General features: G+C 44.8%; 1 protein-coding gene across 1 annotated transcript in view; it reads right to left on the reverse strand.

Moving 5' to 3' along the window:
* LOC108801591 (WD repeat-containing protein 41-like) overlaps nucleotides 1-13,672 on the reverse strand; it is a 30,696-nt gene extending 17,024 nt beyond the window's left edge. The window contains exons 1-7 of the mRNA XM_018573482.1: nucleotides 13,507-13,672; nucleotides 10,341-10,456; nucleotides 8,674-8,722; nucleotides 6,422-6,553; nucleotides 4,186-4,248; nucleotides 2,439-2,550; nucleotides 358-420 (exon numbers count right to left, since the gene is read on the reverse strand). Coding sequence (XP_018428984.1) covers nucleotides 358-420; nucleotides 2,439-2,550; nucleotides 4,186-4,248; nucleotides 6,422-6,553; nucleotides 8,674-8,722; nucleotides 10,341-10,456; nucleotides 13,507-13,554 — 583 coding nt within the window. The 5' untranslated portion in view covers nucleotides 13,555-13,672. The remainder of the gene's footprint in view (nucleotides 1-357; nucleotides 421-2,438; nucleotides 2,551-4,185; nucleotides 4,249-6,421; nucleotides 6,554-8,673; nucleotides 8,723-10,340; nucleotides 10,457-13,506) is intronic.
* Nucleotides 13,673-23,100: the final 9,428 nt, after the last annotated feature.

A 23,100-nucleotide genomic window follows, 5' to 3' on the forward strand; every position in this document is an offset into this window, starting at 1 on the left:
TTTCGAACATGCCCGTAAGTTAAAAGTTGTGCGACCTTACAGTAGTAGAGGTCGCACGGCTTCCACACACCTTACCGTAATCGTACGATTATCGCAAGGTGTGTGGGGACCTTAATATGTAAATCCCGGTACTTTATAAAAGGTCAAATTTCATATTTTGAGGACCCATTAAAATGAGGGCCAGTGTGCTGACTCATGCATGAACGCGCGTAGCATTTCATGCATAAATATAAACGAGGTGTTATCACAAATTGGCAGCAAAAGTTAGAAATTCACTTCCGCATTGGGTTTGGTGCTCCATTAAATCACAAACCTGAAAGTTACTTTTTTGTTTTTCTTTCAACGCAAACAACTCACTCAAATCTTTTCCAACTGCTGCTGCCACACAACGCTTGGGAAGTTCAATCAACGCCACGATACCTTAGAAGGCAGAGAAAATAAAGTGGTAAACTTCTGGCATTGAAGTAAACATCATTCCTTCTTGTCATTGCAAACTACAAATCTGCTCATCCGTGTGCGACTGTCAAACTCCAGAGTGACTGAATCACTTCTGCCCTCCCTGTACATATCAGTGGGTTATGAGCACTAGGTACTTCTCTTATATGTGATCGCGGTACCAGTCTCCGGTTTCAACTTAAAAGGAGAACTATGAGGTGAGTGAAAATCACTCACCTCATAGTTCGAGCCGACGTGTGACAATGAAACTCACACGTCGTCTCAATAGATTGGGAAGTGAGCGAACACATACCGCCGCTCACTCACCTCTCCCTGCAGAGAGCGGTGACTGTCATTCACGGCTCCCTGCAGGGATTTCCCCCCTCCGATCCTCCAGCGCTGACTGGCGGAACGGACGGGGGAGGGGGCGGGTACAGCTGGCTCTGCCTCTAGATAGGCAGAGCCAGCTGTCAGTCACGCAGCAGGGCGGATCTTGACAGTAATGTTGGGATCCGTCCCGGCTGCGGTGGTCTCAGTATAACGTGAGCTGCTATAGCTTGATATATACTGTGCTTTGGGGCACTGGAGGACGCTAGTTTACATCCTCCCGGGACCCTTAAGAGAACTAAGAAAACACTGACCCCATAGTTCTCTTTTAAACTGAAACTCAAACTAAACCTTTTTTTTTTTGCTAGAGTAGAGAAGGGTAAACACATCTTGCTTCCAGAAAGCTGATTGGCGAAATCTCCTTTTACTTCCTGCCCTGGTGACAACACTAACCAAGACAAGAAATGAAAGAATGTCATCAGCTTTGCATTGCTGTCTGTATTCCTCTTGGGGATTTCCTAATATTTCTGTACTTCCCGTCTGGTGATACAGGTAATAATAAAATCATTTTTGTTTTTATCTTTTGTAAATCTCCCGAGCAGTGTCAGAGAAAACTGTGAACACATTTTTAAACCTTCCCCAATGTATGCAAAACTGGAAAAAAAATATTTTGGCTGGAGATTCACCTAAATTGCATCTGTCTGGGTATGGCCAACAATTGATCCTTTCACACAAGCCGCGGTGACTCGCTGCATCCAGGACACAGCAAAGCCTTGTGATCCTATTCAGATTTTGGTGTTGTACTGATCTAATTAAAGCTCAACTCTATGGACACATCTAAAGGTATCAGTGTGTTGGCGACATTGTACCTTTCTCCTCTGTGCCTTCCGAATAATTATATTTCCTAGACATACAGTGGCATCCTCTTTAAGTGGGCTAAACATGTCAGCGTGAATAGTCACTGGAGGGCGGGATAATTAGAGTTAAAGTCATATTAAGGCCTTTTTTTTTTTCTCCTTTAAGGAGACCCCCTTTGCTGGAGGCTGTTGCTCTTTTTCTTCAAACTTTTCTAATTCCTCGTTTTCTAGTGGCTCCCCGCAGCAGTTTCCCCCACCCCCTTCATGGGTGCCACCATTGTTCTAGTGGAGGCACCTGTGCGCGCTTGTGCCTGCTTGTTTCCGCAGTGGCTGTGTGCGTCCATAGACAAACACAGCCCTGTGGCAGGCCACGCCCCTTCCCTCTTTGATTGATGGCATAAGGATGCCATCAGTATCCTCCCCCTGCCACACGAAATTTGCGAATGGAGGATCGCTTTGGACCAGTGGAGGGGACGAGCACAGCTGACAGGTAAGTGTGGAGGGGACTGGGGTTGAAAAAAGTTGCTGGCCTGTTTTTACCCCAATGCAGAGAATGCATTAAGGTAAAAAATGCCCAGACCTTAATAGGAGAATCCGTACACCACTCCACTTACACCTCCGACTGCCATTCAGTCCAAAGACAGGAAACAGTGGCCAGGAATAATGGGACGTGTAGTCCTATAACACAGGACTTCTCGGGGGCAGGGACTGATGTGAATGAATAGCGAAGCACTGTGTAAATTGTCGGCACTATATAAATACCTGTAATAATAAATAAAAAAGCATGGCAGAGGGTCACAACACCTTTGCTTTACTAACCTCCGTCAGATAAGAATTCTGCCTCACCCAAGAGGTTAAAATTGCGATTCCACACGCGGAGCTCAGAGCCAGCAGAAAGCCACACATCCAAGCTTTGCACAATAAGCAAGGTCTGTATTATAAATGATAGGAAGGCCCGATTATTGGTTTTTTAAACAAAGTATAACATTTTATTACACAGTACAATATCTACCACCAACTGTAACTGTAATAACTGATGACTTGCCCTAAAACATGACAAAGGCCTCCTACTAATCAACCCATCATACTCAGCTGCTGATACACCTCTTGTGAATACCAGAAAATCAGCTGAGAACTCAGGCTCACTTGTTGCTCTGCAGCATCCCCAACATCTTAAAACAGCCAAGCCAAAGGAGGGATTATTTTTCCATGGATAAAGTCAATGTGCAACATGGATGCAACTGCCTGAATCCCAACTCCCATCAGTCCGGGCCGGATTCCACACAAGGCCACCGAGACCATGGCCTTGGGGCAGCAGGGGGTAGAGGGGCAGCACAGCTTGTCAGTCTATTAAATAGATTCCACCAAATCTCCATCACCTCTGCGGTGATTAAAGATCTCAACCTCACAGCTACAGCTCAGTCAGCGAGAGGATCTCATCACCCCTGGACTTCCTGCTTCTGTGGGGAGAGAGATTTATATCGAAAAGTCAGAAAAGTTGGGGTTTTTTAGGCAGCCGACTGACAACTTGCACACCAAGAATTTCTTGAAAAGGTATATTTTAATTGATTAAAAAGCAAATAGAATTGATAAAATTGACAACATGATTCCCCTATAAACTCACTCCACATTGATTAAATTAATTCATATGTAGATGACAATCAGAATTCTTGTGCAATTGAACATGATTGAAAAAGCATGATTGAAAAGTTCATAATTACATAACATGATTTATATAATGGAAGATGATGGAGGAGCTTGATTTTCTCAACGTTTCGCACTAGATAGCGCTTCTTCAGGAGATGAAGAGGGAAGTTGTCCTTGGAGTCTGTGTGCATCCCAGTCGTTCACCCTGGCTCAGACCGTGAAGGAATAAAAGCAAATGGCAAGGAGGGGAGAAAGAGGAGAGAGAAAATGAAAAGAGGCCCAAGACCCCAGTAGAGGCAGACCCAATCGGGAGATGGCGGGGGTACCACTCCTCGCACTTTTTTAGAGGATTCGGATAGTGCGTATACCTCATCAAGACCTTTATGGGTTTTCCCTAATTGGGAGCTGTATTGTGTAGGTGAAAATTCTTTACGTTTTTGAGTTCCCTCCCCTTGGTTGGAACCTCTCCCCTTGATATTTCTGCGTGACCCTTGTGATGGATTAGGTTTGTATTGTTAAGGGGAGAGAGATTTGTGAAGATAGGAACCATAATGGCTAAAACGGACACGGAATTCTTTGTAGAACTTGTGGAAGCCGGCCCAGAGCTGTATGATCCGAGGCACGGGCAGTATAAGAACAATAATAGGAAGATGGATGAGAGGAGAGGCATTGCTGCCCAGGTTGCCCCTGGCTATGATCATTTGAGCAGCTCTGAAAAGAACAACTGTGGCAAGTTCATGTCTCTTATGTGCAAGCATTGTGCTGCTCTTATCCTGGCTATCTGTAGGCCTTGCAGAGGTCCCCCAGCAAGACCTAAAATTGAATGTGTCAAAAATTCCACTCGGTGCGTTCCAGATCTGGTCCATAAAATGGTGAGAACCTTCCCTAAATATCCCGATGCAAAGCACGCTTAACTTACCTTTACAGTAGAATGGAAATTTGAAGCTTTCTGCCACTGCTGTCCACTTACACAATCCCAAGCCTGACTTGAGCTATTAAGGAATGTTTGTGAGGACAATTAATGTGACATGGTGATTATTTCACATGACATTTTTTATTTTAAATGCTTATAAAACCCACGGCCAGAAACATACAAATACTCAAAGACTTGTTTCTAGTTTCATGGTACAGAAAAAAATTAAACAAAGTAACTGTGAATAAAGCACCTGGGCCAGATGATTGACATGTACTGTATGCATTCTCAAAGAGCTGAGCTCAGTTACTGCGATGTATATTGTTTGTTTTAAAACTCAACCTATCAAAAACTGAGCTCTTGATATGCCCCCACCCCACCCCACTTTTCCCTATAGATTGATAACACAACTATCCTACCCCCTATGTCATCCTTGACTCGGACCTCACCTGTCTTCCCCACATCCAATCACTATCCAAATCCTGCCGCCTTCACCTTCACCACAATTACTCATCCACTCACTTGTTATATCTTGGCTTGCCTATTGTAACTCCCTCCTCATTGGCCGAACTCTACACAGGCTCCTCCCCCTTCAGTCTATCATGAATGCAGTTGCCATACTCAGCCACCTTACCAACCGCTCAGTGTTTGCAACCCCCCTCTGCCAATCCCTGCACTGACTTTCATCCTCCATCCCTCTCTGCCAGTCCCTGCACTGACTTCCATCCTCCATCCCTCTCTGCCAGTCCCTGCACTGACTTCCATCCTCCATCCCTCTCTGCCAGTCCCTGCACTGACTTCCATCCTCCACCCCTCTCTGCCAGTCCCTGCACTGACTTCCATCCTCCATTCCTCTCTGCCAGTCCCTGCACTAACTTCCATCCTCCATTCCTCTCTGCCAGTCCCTGCACTGACTTCCATCCTCCATCCCTCTCTGCCAGTCCCTGCACTGACTTCCATCCTCCATCCCTCTCTGCCAGTCCCTACACTGACTTCCATCCTCCATCCCTCTCTGCCAGTCCCTGCACTGACTTCCATCCTCCATCCCTCTCTGCCAGTCCCTGCACTGACTTCCATCCTCCATCCCTCTCTGCCAGTCCCTGCACTGACTTCCATCCTCCATCCCTCTCTGCCAGTCCCTGCACTGACTTCCATCCTCCATCCCTCTCTGCCAGTCCCTGCACTGACTTCCATCCTCCATCCCTCTCTGCCAGTCCCTGCACTGACTTCCATCCTCCATACCTCTCTGCCAGTCCCTGCACTGACTTCCATCCTCCATCCCTCTCTGCCAGTCCCTGCACTGATTTCCATCCTCCATCCCTCTCTGCCAGTCCCTGCACTGACTTTCATCCTCCATCCCTCTCTGCCAGTCCCTACACTGACTTCCATCCTCCATCCCTCTCTGCCAGTCCCTACACTGGCTTCCATCCCCCACCCCTCTCTGCCGATCCCTCCACTGGGATCCACTCGCCCAAAGGATAACATCCAAAATATTAATAATTTACAAAGCCATCCACAACTCTGCCCCCGGCTATATCTCCAACCTTGTCTCAAAGTATCACCCTAACCATCCCCTCCGCTCCTCCCTAGACCTCCTGCTTGCCAGCTCCCTTGTCAACTCCTCCCATACTCGCCTCCAGGACTTCAATAGAGTCTCTCCCATCCTATGGATCTCTTTACCCCAACCAATTAAGTATTGTACAGTCCTACAGACTACTCTCTTGTACTGAAATGGATTACTTTGATTTTGCTGCACACTGTAAACTTCTCACAGTCTCATTCATTGGATTTCAGTTCTTTCAATCGTGGCGTTTCAGCGTCACATGTGGGAGTATGTTACAAAGGGAGGTCTTCACGCAAGTGTGTATGCATAGGAACACCAACCATTCCAGACTGACATCTATCCATCAAGGCATTTTCACATTTGCATAGCTCCTCCCAAGAGTCAACTCACTGGTAGCATAAGGGCCGAGTGCTCTAGAGAGGAGTATGAGCAGTACTGGGGCAGGGTGATGTAATATTGTTTAGGAAGCTATGTACAGCACCATGTTGCCCCTCCCACTAGCCACGCTCTGCCTGCATTGCATAGAGACCCAGTGATCATGTCACTGGGTCTAAAATATGGTGTGTATTGAAAACAGAAAGGTTTTGAATGCATGTCGATAAGGGGGGGGGAGTTTAGTCGAATCAGGAAAGACAAAATAAAAGAAAATATAAACAGATTAAACAGCGTTAAGGATACAATTAGAGTCTTATCAGACGACGCAGTGAGTATCAGGTCATTCTTTATGTGAGACGTTTCACTGGCTGGAAATACAGCTATAGCTGTAATCTTCTGAGTGTGCCCATGGAACTCAAAGAGGATTTCTCCAGTCTGGAAAGTAGTAGTAATATTGGTAGGCATGATAGGGCAACTGATATGTACCAAATAAAATACAAAAACACACACACAGATACAATAAAATCAATTCATTTTTGCTCAAAGTAAAAGCATGAAAGAGAATTGCAGAAAAGGGTGTGTATACAGTATGTATTACTACAGATCATTTCCCCAATTGTTTAGGTCTATTGCTCAGGATTTGCTGAGGAAGATACTATCTGTATGATCATAATACAGTATAGAGCAGCCAGAGAAATCATTAACAGCTCAGTTTGCAGTTTACCTATCACATGACCTTGTCTGATTTAAATAGTGTAATTCACATTGGTTTGAGCATCAACCAATATTAACCACCTCCCGTCCATGGCTGTTCCTGAACTGGCAGATGCGAGTCATGTAGCAGCGGGAGGGCGTCTTAGGCCCCATTCACACTGAGCGACATGAAAATCGCGCGATTTTGAGCGATACTGCGTGCCGAGCGATATTGAGCGACTTGTCGCGCAACCTTTTTCTATTGGGCTGTATGCAATATCGCTCGAAAAAAGGGTCATGTAGGAGCGACAAGCTACCAGCGACGAGCTACAAGCGATATTGAGCGACGAGATGTGAACAGCTCCATTGAAATGGATTGGAGAAGCTACATAGAGCGATATCGCTGCAAAAATCGCTCGATAAATCGCTCAGTGTGAATGGGGCCTTAAGATGTCCTTGTCCCTCCTCCCCAGCGTGCACATGAGTGGGGAAACAGTCAGCATGTAAACAGCGAGCTGTAGCTCCCTATATACTGAGCTTTGGGTGACGGGAGGACGCTAGTTTGTGTTCTCCCGCTACCCTTAGGAGAACTATGAGGAAGCCTTAACCCCATAGTTCTCCTTTAACATTTTTATTGCTTATTGTATTTTAGGGATGCACCGATACTTTGAGTACCAATGCTGATACTTGGCATTATCATGAGAACTCCCAGGGTGGCAACGATTGCAGCTGGGACCGGGCTCTGGTGCTCCACCTCTGTCCTGAAACCATTAGTCTGTATTGTTTTAGAAAAACTGTCACATGACAATAAACAAAAATGTATCAGTACTCGTACTTGTAAGTACTTGAGCGAGTATCAGTACTTGTATCTGTGAGTACTTGGACCGGTATCAGTACTTGTACTCACAAAAATGGTATCGGCGCATCCTTTTTATATTTATAAAAACAGAATCATACATTATAACAGAGATGCACCAATGCCAGGAGCTCACAATGGGCAGCTGTCTCTAGACTAGAGAAAAATAAAAAAATTAGGAGGCAGCTGTCATCCAGGACTTCGAGTCGCTCCCATCCTATGGATCTCTTTACCCCAACCAATTAAGTATTGCTCTCCCATCCTATGGATCTCTTTACCCCAACCAATTAAGTATTGTACAGTCGTACAGACTACTCTCTTGTACTGAAATGGATTACTTTGATTTTGCTGCACACTGTAAACTTCTCACAGTCTCATTCACTGGATTTCAGTTCTTTCAATCGTGGCGTTTCAGCGTCACATGTGGGAGTATGTTACAAAGGGAGGTCTTCACGTAAGTGCGCATGCATAGGAACACCAACCATTCCAGACTGACATCTACCCATCAAGGCATTTTCACATTTGCATAGCTCCTCCCAAGAGTCAAATGACAGCCGCCTCCTAATTTTTGTATTTTTCTCTAGTCTAGACTTGGAGAAGGAAAAGTATCTGTACTTGTTCCGAGTACTGTACTTGGGGTCGGTGCATCCCTACTGTATTTGTTTGTCATGTCTGTCATTTTGTTTTAATAAACTCTCTTGTTTGGGAAAACAAACTATTACATTTCTGTTGTGGAAGACTTGGTAATAGGAACATTTTCTCATTCACTTATATTTGGAAACCATTTTTCAGGAGAACCCTGAGGTACTCTTTGTGCTGCTTGGCAATCTAGATTACTCTAGCTAACAATTTTAATATAAGCAGAAAAGAAATCCAGGGGGGGAAATAAATTCTTTACAGAGTCATTAAAAAAAAAAAGAGGGTTAAAAGAATCAGATGCTGAAACTCTGCACTCAAATGTACATTTGCTTATCAAATAATAACGTTTATTTAAAAGGCTGAATACCTGAACATCCCAAACCAATACCGATCCATCGTCACACGCTGAGGCAAACCTATGACAAGGTACAGAGACGGTCATCAAGTGGGATTTGAATTGGTAACCATGCACAGGAACTTACAATAAAAAGAAAAGCTATAAAGCCGGCTGCCTATAAAGTGAGATGCATCCTCAGTACATAGATACAGGCAGTCCCCGGGGGGGGCCTACAAGATCGGGACTTTAGGTTTGTACTTATGTGGAATTTGTATGGAAGTTGGAACAGATACATTTTTTAACTCCAGCCTAAAAACATTTTTTTTTTTTTTGGATAGCATAGATAAGGGTCACAGTTATTTTGCTGTCTGTTCATGTTGTTTAGAAGATTATAATATAATAAAAACATGTTTTTATTTAAAATTAATTGACAGCAGACAGTGGACGGGTGCAATAGCCAGCTTGCTATTGGCTATAGCATTTTAGAATATACAATAGCAGGCTGGGTATGGCTCCCAGCCCGCAATGAACAGTAGGCAGGGGGGCGGGGCAGAGGAGCCGCGGCCGGACCAGGAGACCGGAGGATCGTCCGGACCGGGGGAAGCCGACGGAACGGCTGAAGAGGAAGCCGGCACATCAGCGGAGGTATCGGCGGTATGCATCGTTCTGTGTCCCCGCTGCCTCCGCCAACACAGGCACGGAGAGCAGCGGGGAGTTGAAAAGACACAGGCCGTTGCAGCCACAGTTCTCCGGTACATTTAGGAGAACTATAGCAGTTATACGGGTTTAGGAAGGGCTCCAGGGATATAGCAAACAACAAGGGTGATAAGGGACATCCCTGCCTGGTGCCATTATCAGGGAGAAAGAGGGACTGGAGTACTCCTTTAATCCTCACTCTGGCCATAGGGTTCTGATACAATGCATTAATCCGGGACATCATTCCCGTGCGTAAACCCATGAAATCCCAGGCCACTCTGTCTGACATCCCTAGTATTTAATGTTGAATAATAGACACAGGTCCATCAAGTCCAACCTTTGTGTGTCTGTGTGTGATTGTGCATTTGTATATGTGTACACGAGTCCCTTTTCCGTCCTTGTTTTTAGGAGTGCCTCTACCCCTGTATGTTGTGGTCTCTGGGGAAGGTATCTAAATGCTTTGTGTATGATTCAACACTCTCAGCTGATACCACTTCTTGTGGCACAGAGTTCCAGATTTTAACCAATCTCACTGGAAAAAAAGCCCTATATGCCCCGTTTGGACAATTCTACTGCTGGTGCCATCTGTCACTTCACAATAGCACCCACCTATTCTTAGATCTATGGCTGTAAGGAGTGCACTTTATTACTTGGAGATATAGACATAGCTCCCCTTGGGTTGTATCATCACATCAATATTTATATATATATATATATAAATCTGATTGGTAAGTGTGAGAAACGTATTTTATGATCATGTTTTCTGCATCTGCTGCAAGAAGGGTGTCCCATCATTATCAGCAGGTGCATTCCAGGATCAGATTAGAAGGGAGCAAGGTAGACGGATGTAGTACAGTAATGTCTGGATGGGAAACTGATCCTCTCAACAAGAAATGTTCCTCGTATACATCTAAACTTCGACTGGTGTGTACCTACAATCCTGCGGCCTTATCAACAGCATAATAACAAATCAGCCTTCAACCTCATGGAGTATGTCTTACCTGTTTTCATCCACTTGCACAAGGAAACGCACTATATCATGGTGACCTGTTAAAGCTGTGAGCTCGGTGTATGGATTCTGGATCTGCTCTTCTCCAATGTTTAACACTGCGGTCTTCTACAATGGGATATTACACAAAGAGTTAAATTATAAAGTTTACAGTAACCACAACATGAATAGATCAGAAATCAATAGGAACACATTTTCCAGTGAGAACTATACTATATTGCCAAAAGTATTGGGACGGCACGCACATGGTATTTAATGGCATCCCAGTCTTAGTCTATAGGGTTCAATATTGGGTTGGCTCCGCCCTTTGCCGCTGTAACAGCTTCAACTCTTCAGGGAAGGCGTCCACAAGCTTTAGGAGTGTGTCTATATCCCGGGGAACTGTGAAGAGAATGCATGGCGTAACTGTAAATATCGGAAGAAATGACTGTTCGGCAACGAGTATAGGTATAGCAGCGACGATTCCTTCTTCCTTGCAGTAGTAAGGATCAGATCCCTATCCCTGAAATTGAGGAGGCGGACGAGAAATGGGCGAGGAGGTGATCCAGGGGGTCGGGGGGCGGCAGGGACTCTATGAGCCCGCTCCACGATATAGGCCAAGGAGACCGACTGGAGGTCCAGGAGTTCCTTAAAGAATGTCTCTGCAAAGGATGTCGGATCTGGGCCTTCCATCCCCTCCGGTAGCCCCACTACCCGCACATTATTGCGTCTCAACCGGTTTTCAGCATCCTCCGAGCGTGCGGTCAACTGCGCCAATGAGCGTTGGAGGTTACGGATATCTTGTGTGTGCCCCCCTGAGGTAGCAGTTGGGGGGTTTATGTCCTGAGAGGAGTGAGGGGACAGGGGGGCTTCACTTACAGGAGTAGTCACATGATCCGTCTCCATGTCGTCCCACACCGCCGTCTGTGTGCCTGCAGAGGTGAGAGAAGCAGCTCGTGCAGCCAAGATGGCGCCGGCGCACGTGTCAGCAGGCCGGCCTGGAGTGCCACCGCTCGCTCGGGACAGGGTCGATCGTCTCCTGGTCCGCATCAAGGAGAAGGCAGGAGTCACCGGATCACCCGACAGTACTGGGTGAGTATTTCGGCCGGTTTGTCAGCTAGCTAAGGGTCAGGATGTAGCACGGATGTCGGGAGCTGCAGTGAGACACGTCTGCTCAGTCTCACATCCCGGCCACGCCCCCGACCCGTTCTTTCACAAATGTCTGTAGAAGCGTCTGCACGCCGAGGTGCCTCATCCTATTCACCGGGGGCCATGGAGGGGATTGGAACACCTGAAACCAATGATTTGGAGGGATGTCCCAATACTTTTGGCAATATAGTGTATATAAGAGGGGATTTCACTTCACGTTGGAGAGATTTATTCTCACTTGCTGTTGTGTCCGCGCTATAGGAAGTTAAGTTACCATATTGGGTAAGAGGTTAAGCAGAAAAAAAAAAAATAGCCAATTAACTGAAAAAATAATTTAGAAACATAGTGACGGGCTTGTTTTAACGTTTAAAGTGAAACTTTATCATTGAGAAGAAAAAACAACATCCTCTCCACATCAGTTTAATACAAAGCAAGCATCCAAGTAAATGTCACTGCGGTCGTTCCTATTGGTCCTGAGTAGAGATGAAGTTGGGCTTGGTCTAAACCTAGTTCCCAAGTCCCCTCAAAACTCTGATGGCCACCACATCCTGCATACCTAATTTGGGGTTAGGGTTAGTTGTGGCCACGACGTTTCCCACCCTTCTGTGACATATAGGTTCGGGGTGGGGAATGCACCTCTCCACAACGGACTGGGTCAGGAGGAGGGGGTGGCGGTCAGAGTTTTGAGCGGGCTTAAGTGAAGTTCAGGCAAACTGAGCTATGAAATGAAAAGGTCCATCTAGTATTATCGACATAGTCAGCCCCAGTGTTCCAATAACGTAAACATTGCATCCCCTGTATCCCCGTCCCAGCATATCAGTAACCATGAAAGGATCAAAGCAATACAAATCTTATATAAGCTCTAAGATGGAGCCTAACTCAATGACACCCTGTGTGTAAAGCACTGTGTATAAACAAATGTCCTAAAAATAAAAAAATAAATCTGCTGTTGCTGATCTCCCGCAGCCTCTTTGCCACCGCCTCATGACTATATGCATTTACTGGAGAGATGACTGTATACCGGGGGTGGCCATGAAGCCGGCTCACGATCTACCATTCGTTTGCAATGCTAACACTGGCAGAATGCGAACGCAAGGTGGCTCGCTGACCAGAGATCCCCTCCCGTGGTTATTTTGCGACGCAATGTGTCGGACACAGCAGATGGGAAGGGGCGTCCCACTGCTCCTCGCCTGCAACGTCTAAAACATTCGGCCGCACTAGCGCCGGACAGCGTGAGGACAGGACAGTGCTGGGAAGCAGGTAAAAAGCTACTGAAGATTTGTGGTGCTTCTAAGGCCTCATTCACATGGGAAATCGGCCGGCACGTATCGGGCAGCTCCCGGGACAGGTGATGCGTGTGATTAGTATGCAGCCCCTGTCCTTCTCTATGGGAGTATGCGGCCATATACCGCCCTACACTAACCTGTCCTGCAGGTCCGCACGGGTGTCCCGGCTTGGGCGCAGACATAATCCACCCTGTCAGCGTACGAGTATGTACACCCGCGTGCTGGGCGGCGTACGGCCGCATATTCCCATAGAGAAGGACGGGGGCTGCGTACTAATCAACCACAGCACATGTCCTTCCCGGGAGCTGTCCGATACGGCCGTGCGCGGAGCTGTACGTGTCGGCCGATTCTAGTGTGAATGAGGCCTAAAAAGGGCAATTGTTTATGATACACAGGACAGGAAGTGCTGGAAAAATCTGTCCGACAGCTACACAGAAATATTTAGCATTGGGGGAAGGTTTAGAACTGAAGTTTGTATTGCTGTCTGTGCCTTCCTGTCCCTGTGATTCCCCCCCCCCCCCCCCCGGGGGGCCAAGGGGGCCACAGACATAAACAATGCACAGATTTTTCATTCTGCCTGTAGGCCTCGTAGGCTTAGCAGGCCATTTGCAGGGACACACAGTTCCTCATTAATTCAAGGCTGGCATGACTCTAGCTGTCTAGAAATAAAAGCACAAGCAGCAAAAGGTTATGAAAGCCTTCTGGGACTTTTGGTTCCTCAGCAGCATTTTGAAGACCCCTTACCTCCACGCCGCCCTGCGGTTCTTTACCGCCCAGGAGCCACCGGAACATAGCGGCCGACTGTCACTCCTGTGTCCGAGCGAACACCACAATCAGCCATACGCTCCGTGTGGCAAGTTACAGAAGGCTCGACAACAGCACGCAGGCCTGAATCACCAGAGTGTGTTACTTAGCAACCAGGCAAAACATTCTACGGCAAGCCGTGCTGACCAAACTACCACAGCCAGCTGAGTGAGAAGAGTGACATTAGCTGCGGCATCACTATTCTTGCTGCTCTGAATTATTTCTCTCTCTGACTGGCCGCCCACATCAAATATCCATCCAGCCGTTCTGCTGCAGAGATCAAGATGAACCTGTCAGTCCTGAGACTCTGGTTAACCCCTTAGTGATCGAGGCCTTTTTTTTTTTGCACCCATGATATAATCCACATTTAAGGCCTGAAAATTACTTCAACCCCCCAAACATGGAACTGCAAGTGACATTATGCATAATAAAAACAAACCCAACTCTAAAATATAAAATAAGCCACCGACACTTTTATTTGGCAACAAATGGCTGCGGCATTTTTTTTTAATTGAGGTTTAAATTTCCAATATTTTATTCCTGGAACTGTTTCCTATAGTGGTTGCTGTGGAGATTTGGGGACAGCAATTCCACAATCGTAGAATCTTGTTTCGCACCAATAACAAAGGTCTGTTGTTTGTGTTGAATTGTTTGTCCTCTAAGTCCCCTCTGGTCACACGTTTAATGCGCTATCTGGTTTTGAAATGTTTGGAATATAATATGTGGGTTAAGGCTCAATATGTTCCGGGTCTAAATATGTTCCGGGTTTAAATGCAGCTCTTACTTTCATTAAACAATCAGTGGCTCCGGCAACATGGGCTAATTACCTGGCCGCATGGCGTGGCTGGCTGAGTTTCCTGTCTGGTTCTTCATCCCGTGATGTATTAGTTTCAGAACAGCTTGTTTTGCGCTATGTGAATGGTATGATCAGGGAAGGTTATTCCTATGCGCATATTTGTAAGTCTCTGTCTGGTATATCCTTTTTCTTGCGTTTATTACATCAACCTTCATGTTTGAGGGTTTTTTTGCAGTGCGCCAGGCTTTGAAGGGTTTTCGTAAGGGTTCATTTATGCCCGATGATTGTGTCCCTGTTACTCATCCTCTTTTACGGCGGCTTTGTGAGGTTACCTCTGAAGTCTGTTTTTCGAGCTACGAGTCCTTGCTTTTTTCTTTGGCGTTTTATTTTTTTGGTGCGCTGCGCATTTCAGAATTGATTCCAGCCACGAAACGGGAAACTAATGGACTTTTGTTGGGTGATGTTTGCATTGGTGCTGATTGACTTCGGTTAATTATTAGGAGTAAAACAGATCAACTAGGTAGGGGTAGATGGGTTACCATACAATCTTTTGTTGACTGTTTGTCCGATGTTTCTGTCCTCAAATTTTTTAATTTGCGAATGGGAGGTCTTGGCCATTTTTTCTTACATGTCGACCGGATCCCCCTTGTCCAAGTTTCAATTTGGGGTCGTTTGGAAACGCTGTTTGGTCAAGCTAAATTTGAGTCAGGTGACAATTACATCCCACTTTTTCCATATCGGGGCTGCTACGGCCGCATCAGTGGCAGGTCATTCCCCTTCTTATATCCGTTCTTTGGGTACGTGGTCTTCTAGTTGTTATAAGACCTATGTTAGACCTCATTTATCTCATTTTTCTCAGGTGCGCAGACTGTGGTGTGTATAGTCGGCCACTCCTTCGTGTTTTGGGCTAATAGGAGAGCACTTCGCCAGGTTTACACCGAGAACCTCGGTTTCGATACAGATCTGTGCTTGGTGCTCTGGAGTGGAATAAGGTGTATGCTTTGGGAAGAATTGTTACCTTGTTTTTGGGAATTGTGTAAGGCTTGGCCAACCCCCTCAAATTTTAATTATACACTTGGGTGGAAACGATTAGGGTCGTCGCAAGACTTTACATCTTGTTTTTAATATAAAATACGATTTGTAAGTCATTAAGAATTTGCAAGTGGGCCCCAATTTATTTGGGCTCCCACTTTCATGGGATTGTGGCGGTCTTATTTCATTAATGTGTGGTAAACATGTTGTAGTATTTAACTGTCTGTAATTTAATGTAAATAAATAAAAAATATAGATACGTATAAATACATTTTTATCAATAATAAAGTGTATTCCCCTTTAAAAAAATAAATAAAAAAAATCACCTGATAGTTTGAGCGGGAAAACCCCTGGCTCGGGCCGTTTCTAGAAGATTCCAGGGCTTTAGAATGTGTATTCTCCTTTAAGACACCTGTTGGGAGGCGGGAAAATCCATGGCTCGTGCCGTTCTAGAAGGTTCTAACGGCTGCCTATAAAAGGAACACGCAAGGGCAAAGAGGCACTCAGCTGGATTTTCAGCACAGCAAGCTCCCTCCCTTATGGCATTTGTAGAATATGTTAATTTCAACATTTTGTTTGATTCATCATGTCGCGGGGCTTTTATGTGGTAGTGTCACCTCTTTTTGGAGGGGGACTTTAAGTATGGTTTAGAATGGTTCAGTTATTGCTTGAGTTTTGTGACTGAGCAATCTACGTTTGGTTTGATGGTTTAAGATAACGGTTTTGATTAAAATCAGTTTGAAGAAGAATTATTAAACCAATAAAAGTGCCGCGGCCATTTTTTGTTCCAAATATTCGGTGTCTGTGTCATTTATTTATTATTATAAGTACCGCCTGCAATTCCATAGTTTCCCGGATATACAAATAGTTTTTTCAGAAATTGTGGTTTGACAATTCCATCGTTGTTTCATTTAGAAAAAATTAGGAGAGTCAATCACCTGCTTTCTAAATTTTGTAGGCAGTTTCAGTGCATCTGGAGGGAGGTTTGCCTGGCCTTTACAGGCATGATATGGTTCATTTGTCGGATGGGGGTGGGTGCCAGCCTCTTTGTTTAGCGTGGCTGGCTGGTGGAGGTTGTTATTTATATTGATTGGCTCGAGTCGTGGTGACTGAGCCAGTTTAAGTGTTTAAGGTATGGTTTAAGATACATTTAAGTGTGTGATATAAATAAAGGCCGTGGCCAATTTACTTCCAATTTTAGTGCAGTGTATTTATAGATTGATTATTTACTGGTGTAGTTAAGTGTGTTAATTGTGCTGTCTATGGTCCCATATCCCTTAGGCCTCATTCGCATGAGAAAAGGCCAGCTCCGTGCCTCGTGCACGGCCGTATCGGGCAGCACCGGTGCTGCTTGTGATTAGTATGCAGCTCCCGTCCTTCTCTATGGGACTAAGGGGCCGTATGGTGCCCTATGCTCACCTGCCCTGCATGCCCCTGCAAGTGTGCGTGTCCATGCTCGTACGCTGACAGGATGGATCCTGTCTGCATCTGAGCGGGGACACCAGCACCCTACGGACCTGCACCTGGGGTGAGCGTAGGGAGTGAAGAGCAAGAGATTTTACAAATGCGAGATTTAGAACTACAAATTGAAGAAAGTCTACGTTTAAAAGAACATGATGCCTACCTAAAACAAAACTCAAAGGAGTTTATGGTCAACAAAACAATCTAAATTCCAGCGGGATATAGATGACTGGGAGAAAGGCCAGATCTTTGACCTAACACAACGAAGAGGGCGGAGCCAATCAAGAGGGAGACCCTATAGGAATAAGGAGAGGAATGGAGGGGAAAGACCATCGGAGTGAAATGAGGGAATATGGAGGTCAGTCACTTTTTTAGACGACGGAAAGAATACCCAGGAAGACAAAAAACCTGTCAGGGAAAAACATATGGGCAGAGACAGGGGTGTAGAAAGAGAAAGAGAAGTAGGAAATCACAAGGGGGATGGGGTACCTACCAGGTTGAGAGGAAGACAGACTTGAGTCCAGACCCTCCACAGGGGGAGGGGGAGGAGAGGGAAGGAAATGAAGTTATTAACTTAACAGACTTCCCTCTAAACGTAGATCATATTAACCTCCTCAAAAAAGGTTTATCTTATTCTGCCGTGGAGGGAATGGATGAATTCACGATCTTCAAGGATTTGAACCTATATCTGAGAAAGGTGTACCTGAGATATTTACATACCAACAAAGGACTATTGGCAGAACAGGTAGATACCATAATCACAGATGTGGCTAAAAAAGCCCTTGACGATCTGAATGCTTTACTGGAAGAGAACTCAGAGGAGGAAAATGAACAACAGGAACCCCCCAGGGAGATAAGAAGGACCCAATTATGTAATAAATTACAAACTATGCCAACCCTCACCAATAACTGACATCTGAGCCTCTTTAAGGACCTAGTACAAAGGGACCTCAAATTAACTAATTGGTCGAGAAAAGGAGAGGACAATCTTTCCAAATCAGAAAGAAGGGCCCTACGGGAACTACATGAGAAGACGGATTTAATCATTAAAAAGAGTGATAAAGGTGGGAACGTTGTCCCATTACCAGAGGATATGTACGTTAGAGAGGTTAAGCGTTTACTCTCAGACAGACGAACAAACATATGAGAAATTAAAAAGTTCTCCTTTTCAGGAGTTAATACTTGAATTTAATTTCAAATTAGATTTGGCCAAAGAGGCGGGCCTTCTGTACGCCAAGGAGTTTAAATTCTTGAAAACTAAAGAGTACAACATTCCCACCTTTTATAATCATACCAAAGATACATAAAAATAAATCTAATCCCCCAGGCAGACCTATAATGTCAGCAGTAGGTGGCCCATTAGAGAACCTGGGAAAATACCTGGACACTTTACTTAAGGACTTAGTTTTCGAATTGCCCTCCTACGATAAGGACACAGGGGATGTACTGTGTAAGCTCAATGGAATGAAGATTGGGAAGGGATGCTTTTTTTGGTGGGGATAGGCGTATACCTCTATTCCCCAACAATGTGGACTAAGAGCTGTACAGTACTTTTTTACACAATATTGCCCACTAGCAGCACCCCAAAATTAATTTCTGGGTGAACTTTTGGAATTTGCCCTTAAAATAACTATTTTCAATTCAATGGCCAATACTACAGACATATCAAGGGGACCTCTATGGGAGCCCCTTGGGCACCAGCTTATGCTTGCCTTCATTTAGGTCTATGGGAAACGGAGGATGTATATGTTAATCATTTGTATCTGAACCATACGAGACTCTGGCTTAGGTACATTGATGACGTCATAATGATTTTGGAAGGGCTCACAGGAGAGCTTGGAAATCTTTATGCAGGAGATAAACATAAATAACAAAAATATACGTTTAACATATATGATGAGTCAATATGAGATTCCCTTCCTGGACCTATTAATAAGAATAGAAAATTAGGAATTGATTACCAGCACCTTTTAGAAAGGCAACAGCAGCAAATACCATCTTACATGTTACAAGCCATCACCCAAAATCACTAATACAAGGTATACCCACAGGCCAATTCCTACGGGTCAAACGTAACTGCTCACTGACATCTGATCTAAAAAAAGAGTCCAATGAAATGTATAAAAGATTTAGGGACAGAGGATACTCCCACAGAACCTTGAGGAATAGTAGATCAAAAGTAAATAAAAAATCACGAACACAGATCCTCGGAGAGGAAGGGAAAACAAGAGAAAAAAAAGAACTTTGAGGCCCCTGTTCGTATGATAACCCAGTATGGTTGGCAATGGGAGGAATTGAGGAAAATACTGTGAAAACACTGGCACATACTACACTTAAAGGAGAACTATGAGGGGGGTGCTTTTCACTCACCTCATAGTTCTAGCCGACCTGTGACAATGAGACTGTCACAGGTCGGCTCAGTAGATCGGGAGGTGAGCGATCCCTATATACTGAGCTTTGGGTGACGGGAGGACGCTAGTTTGTGTCCTCCCGTTACCCGAATGAGAACTATAGGGAAAAGCTCTGACACCATAGTTCTCCTTTAAATCCAGCTTTAGGAGAAATAGTAAGTCCATGCCCACAATTGATGGCCCGTAGAGCTCGCAATTTGCGAGACCATCTAGTCTCCTCCGAGTACCAATCCAGCACAAGGGAAACATGGCTCGGTGAAGGGAGCGCTGGTTAGTTTATTCCAGAAGCAAGGATTGTGTTTTCTGTTTTGCCTGTCGGCTTTTCTCATCATTACGGAGAGCTTTAGTGTCTGATGGCTGCAGTGACTGGAAGAACCTGAGCAATAGACTTAGTCTTCATGAAAACAGTTCTGACCACTTAGAGAACATCATCACATGGATGGAAGCTGAGAAGAGATTCAGGTGTGGGAAAATTACTGTTGCATCAATTCAAAAGCAAATACTCCTGGAAAAGCAACGTTGGCATGACATTTTCCCCAAGGCTCATTGCCAAAGTACAGTTCTTAGCTTCTCATAACGTACCATTTCGAGGTCACAGAGATCATTTAGAGCAGTGGTTCTCAACCTGTGTAACCTCAGGACCCACATTTGTCCTCGGTCATTAAGTCGTGACCCAAGTCGCACTGCAATTGAATGCACAGCATTGTGGTAAAGCGCATTCAGGTGCGGGCAATCAAACTGTGGGTGGGAGGTGCGTTTGGGGTGCCATTTAAATGAATGATAACGTAAAAAACACACCCCACACCAGAACCCATGGTAGGTCCACCCAGTCTCCCTACCTTAAAAGAACTGGAGTGGAACCTCAGCCTGGGGTCCAGTGTGAGTTGCTGTGCTGTGACAGAGCACCATCCATATGCGCATTGCTTGTACCTGTAGAGGTGTCGGGAGCCAGAATGTGATGTCACTCTTGTCCAGCCACCTCTACAGGACACGTGAAGGAGCTCCATATTGATGGAGCTCCATCGTGGCCATGCTCCCATCCCACCTGAAGCTGACACTCTGGCATATTTTGAATGGCTGCCTGGTGCAAGAACGGACAGTGCTGGGCTAGGGGGAGGCTGAGGAGCCTCTTACCTAGAAAAGAGGAAGGCATGTGGTGACCCACTGAACACGGGGTCACAACCCATCAGTTGAGAAACAAGGATTTAGAGGAAGCAAATAGTGGTAATTTTTATAGATCTGATAAAGCTTTGTGCAAAGTTTGATCCTGTTCTTCGTGAACCCTTACAACGTATTGAAGAGAAATCGTATTCACAATCATTACTTGGGGGAACAAACATCCAAAATGAGCTAAATTACACTGATGGCCAAACGTGTCAAGCAGAAAGTTATTGAAAAGATTCTCCAAGGAAAATATTATTCCCACTGGCGGAACTACCAGGGTCGCAATTGCGACCGGGCCCTGGTGTTCCGCCACTTGGGGGGGAGGAAGGAGATGTAAATCCGGTGCAACGGAAATTACCATTGTGGGTGAGAAATTTGTGACTGATAGGGGACATTACCCGGTCACAATCACAGATCCAAATGTGAAAAGGCTTTTATTAGCTCATGACCCGTGCAGACCTTCGGGACCTTTCCCACGTGACAATGACACTTACCAACGATGCTTTTCCGAAAGATATTATGAGCGAGTGACCAAGACAGGGCTTAAACTACCTTTAATGTGGCTTTGTTACTCGCCCAAACTTAATGCAGCGTATTGTGAACCATGCTGGTTGTTTGCAGACCGTAAAAAGGTAGGCTTTGAACCTGCATGGGCAAAAGGGATCCAGAAGTGGCAGAGGCTGTCTGCTAAAATTCAGATACACGAAACTTCACAAACTCACATGGAAGCATGTGTAGTTTATGACCAATGGAGGCGGAATAAAACTATTGATCAGGAAACTGAAAACCAGATTCGACGGGAAAAAAAAAACTTTTGGAGGCAAGTTTTACACAGAATTATCCATGTCACATTAACAATGGCAAATGGCTAATCTAGCCTTTCGTGGTCACCGGGAGCGCCTGGGTGAGGTGAACAATGGAAACTTTCTCTCCATCATAGAGCTGCTGGCAGAGTATGACCCAATTTTAAAAGAACTTCTCCAGTTACCCCAAGGCACACTAAAATATTTGAGTCCAAAAATACAAAACGAAGTAATAGAAATTGTGTCCAAGAAAGTGCAAAATGAAATTGTATCTGAAATACAACAAGCACAGTTTTATTCGATAATAATGGACACAACACAGGACACAGGACATATAAAATGTTTAATGGTGGTAGCAACATTAGCGATAAACTGTTTAAAATTAACTCTGTTACAAAAACTAGAGGCCACCACCTAAAATTGATGGAAAAAAAATTCCAGCACAAGGGGCGAAGGGGGTTCTTCACAGTAAGATCAGTTAGGGTCTGGAACTCACTGCCACAGACAGTGATTTCAGCAAAGAATGTGGAATTGTTCAAGAAACTTTTGGACGATTTCTTAAGGGACCGTAATATACAGGGGTACGGGTACTCCTAGAATGAGATCCTAATAGGTTGGACTTGATGGACTAATGTCTTTATTCAACCTCAAATACTATGTAACTATATCCAAAGTGGATCAAATGAGTCAGATATTTTGATATGTTTCGATCCAAAGAGATTGGAATCTGCGGGCTTGCAGTATAACAATAAATGAATGTTTCTTAGGGTTTCATGTCATTGAGGATCAGCGTGCAGCAGGGATTGAAAGCAATATTGTTGCCTGCATCGAGAGCAAGGGCCTTGATATAGCAAAGTGTCGTGGTCAGGGATATGATGGAGCAGCAACAATGAGTGGTGTTTATTCCGGTGTTCAAGCTCGGATAGCGAAAAGAGAAAAGAATGTCCTGTATGTGCATTGTGCAGCACACAATCTAAATCTAGTCATTGAGGATGCTGTTTGTGACATAGTGGAAATCTCAACATTCTTTGATGTGGTGCAGAATTTATACACCTTCTTTGGTGAAAGTGTACGCAGATGGGCCTTTCTCACATCATTCACATCGGAACCTTCTGTCACGCTACAACGACTTTGCCCTACTCCGTGGTCTTCTAGGCATGATTCCCTGCTTGCTTTACGTTTCCGTTTTACAGACATCATGCAAGCTTTATCAAAAATTATCCTCCTCTCATCAAAAGCAAAGGAAAGAGATGATGCTGCAAATCTAAAAAAGAAAGCTGAATCTTTTGAGTTTGTGCTACTTGTCGTCCTGCAAACAAAAATATTGAACCACATAAATACTATTTCAAAAGTTTTGCAATCAAAAGACATGGAACTGTCCGGAGCAGTGCAGCTCATTCAGAATGCTATTACAGCCCTTTCCAGCTACAGGGATCATTTTGAGGAAGCCAAAGGAACTGCAGTGGCACTTGCAGAAAAGTGGGGAATTGAAGCAAAGTTTACAAATAAAAGAATGAAAAAAGTAAGGCGCCACTTTGATGAGCTGTGCATGGATGAAAGATTATGTAATCCTGAGGAACGCTTTAAAACAACTGTTTTTTATAGATGTTTGGACATTATTACAAACCAGCTGTCAGACCGATTTACAGGAATTAATGCAGTCCTTGAGAGATTTCAAATAGTTCAGCCTGCTATGCTCGCTTCTGAATCTGATGACAATCTAATTGCAGCAGCAACAAAACTGCACAAATTTTACCAAGAGGATATATCACTAGATTTCCCCGGGCAACTTCTTTCATTCCGTTCAGCTCTTAAAGAAGAAGTTCGTAGTTGTTCCACTGTAAAGGATCTGGCTCACCTCTTGCTC

This window comes from Nanorana parkeri, unplaced genomic scaffold, assembly GCF_000935625.1.
Source record: "Nanorana parkeri isolate BGI_ZX_2015 unplaced genomic scaffold, ASM93562v1 scaffold2397, whole genome shotgun sequence".
NCBI classification, from domain to species: Eukaryota; Metazoa; Chordata; class Amphibia; order Anura; family Dicroglossidae; genus Nanorana; species Nanorana parkeri.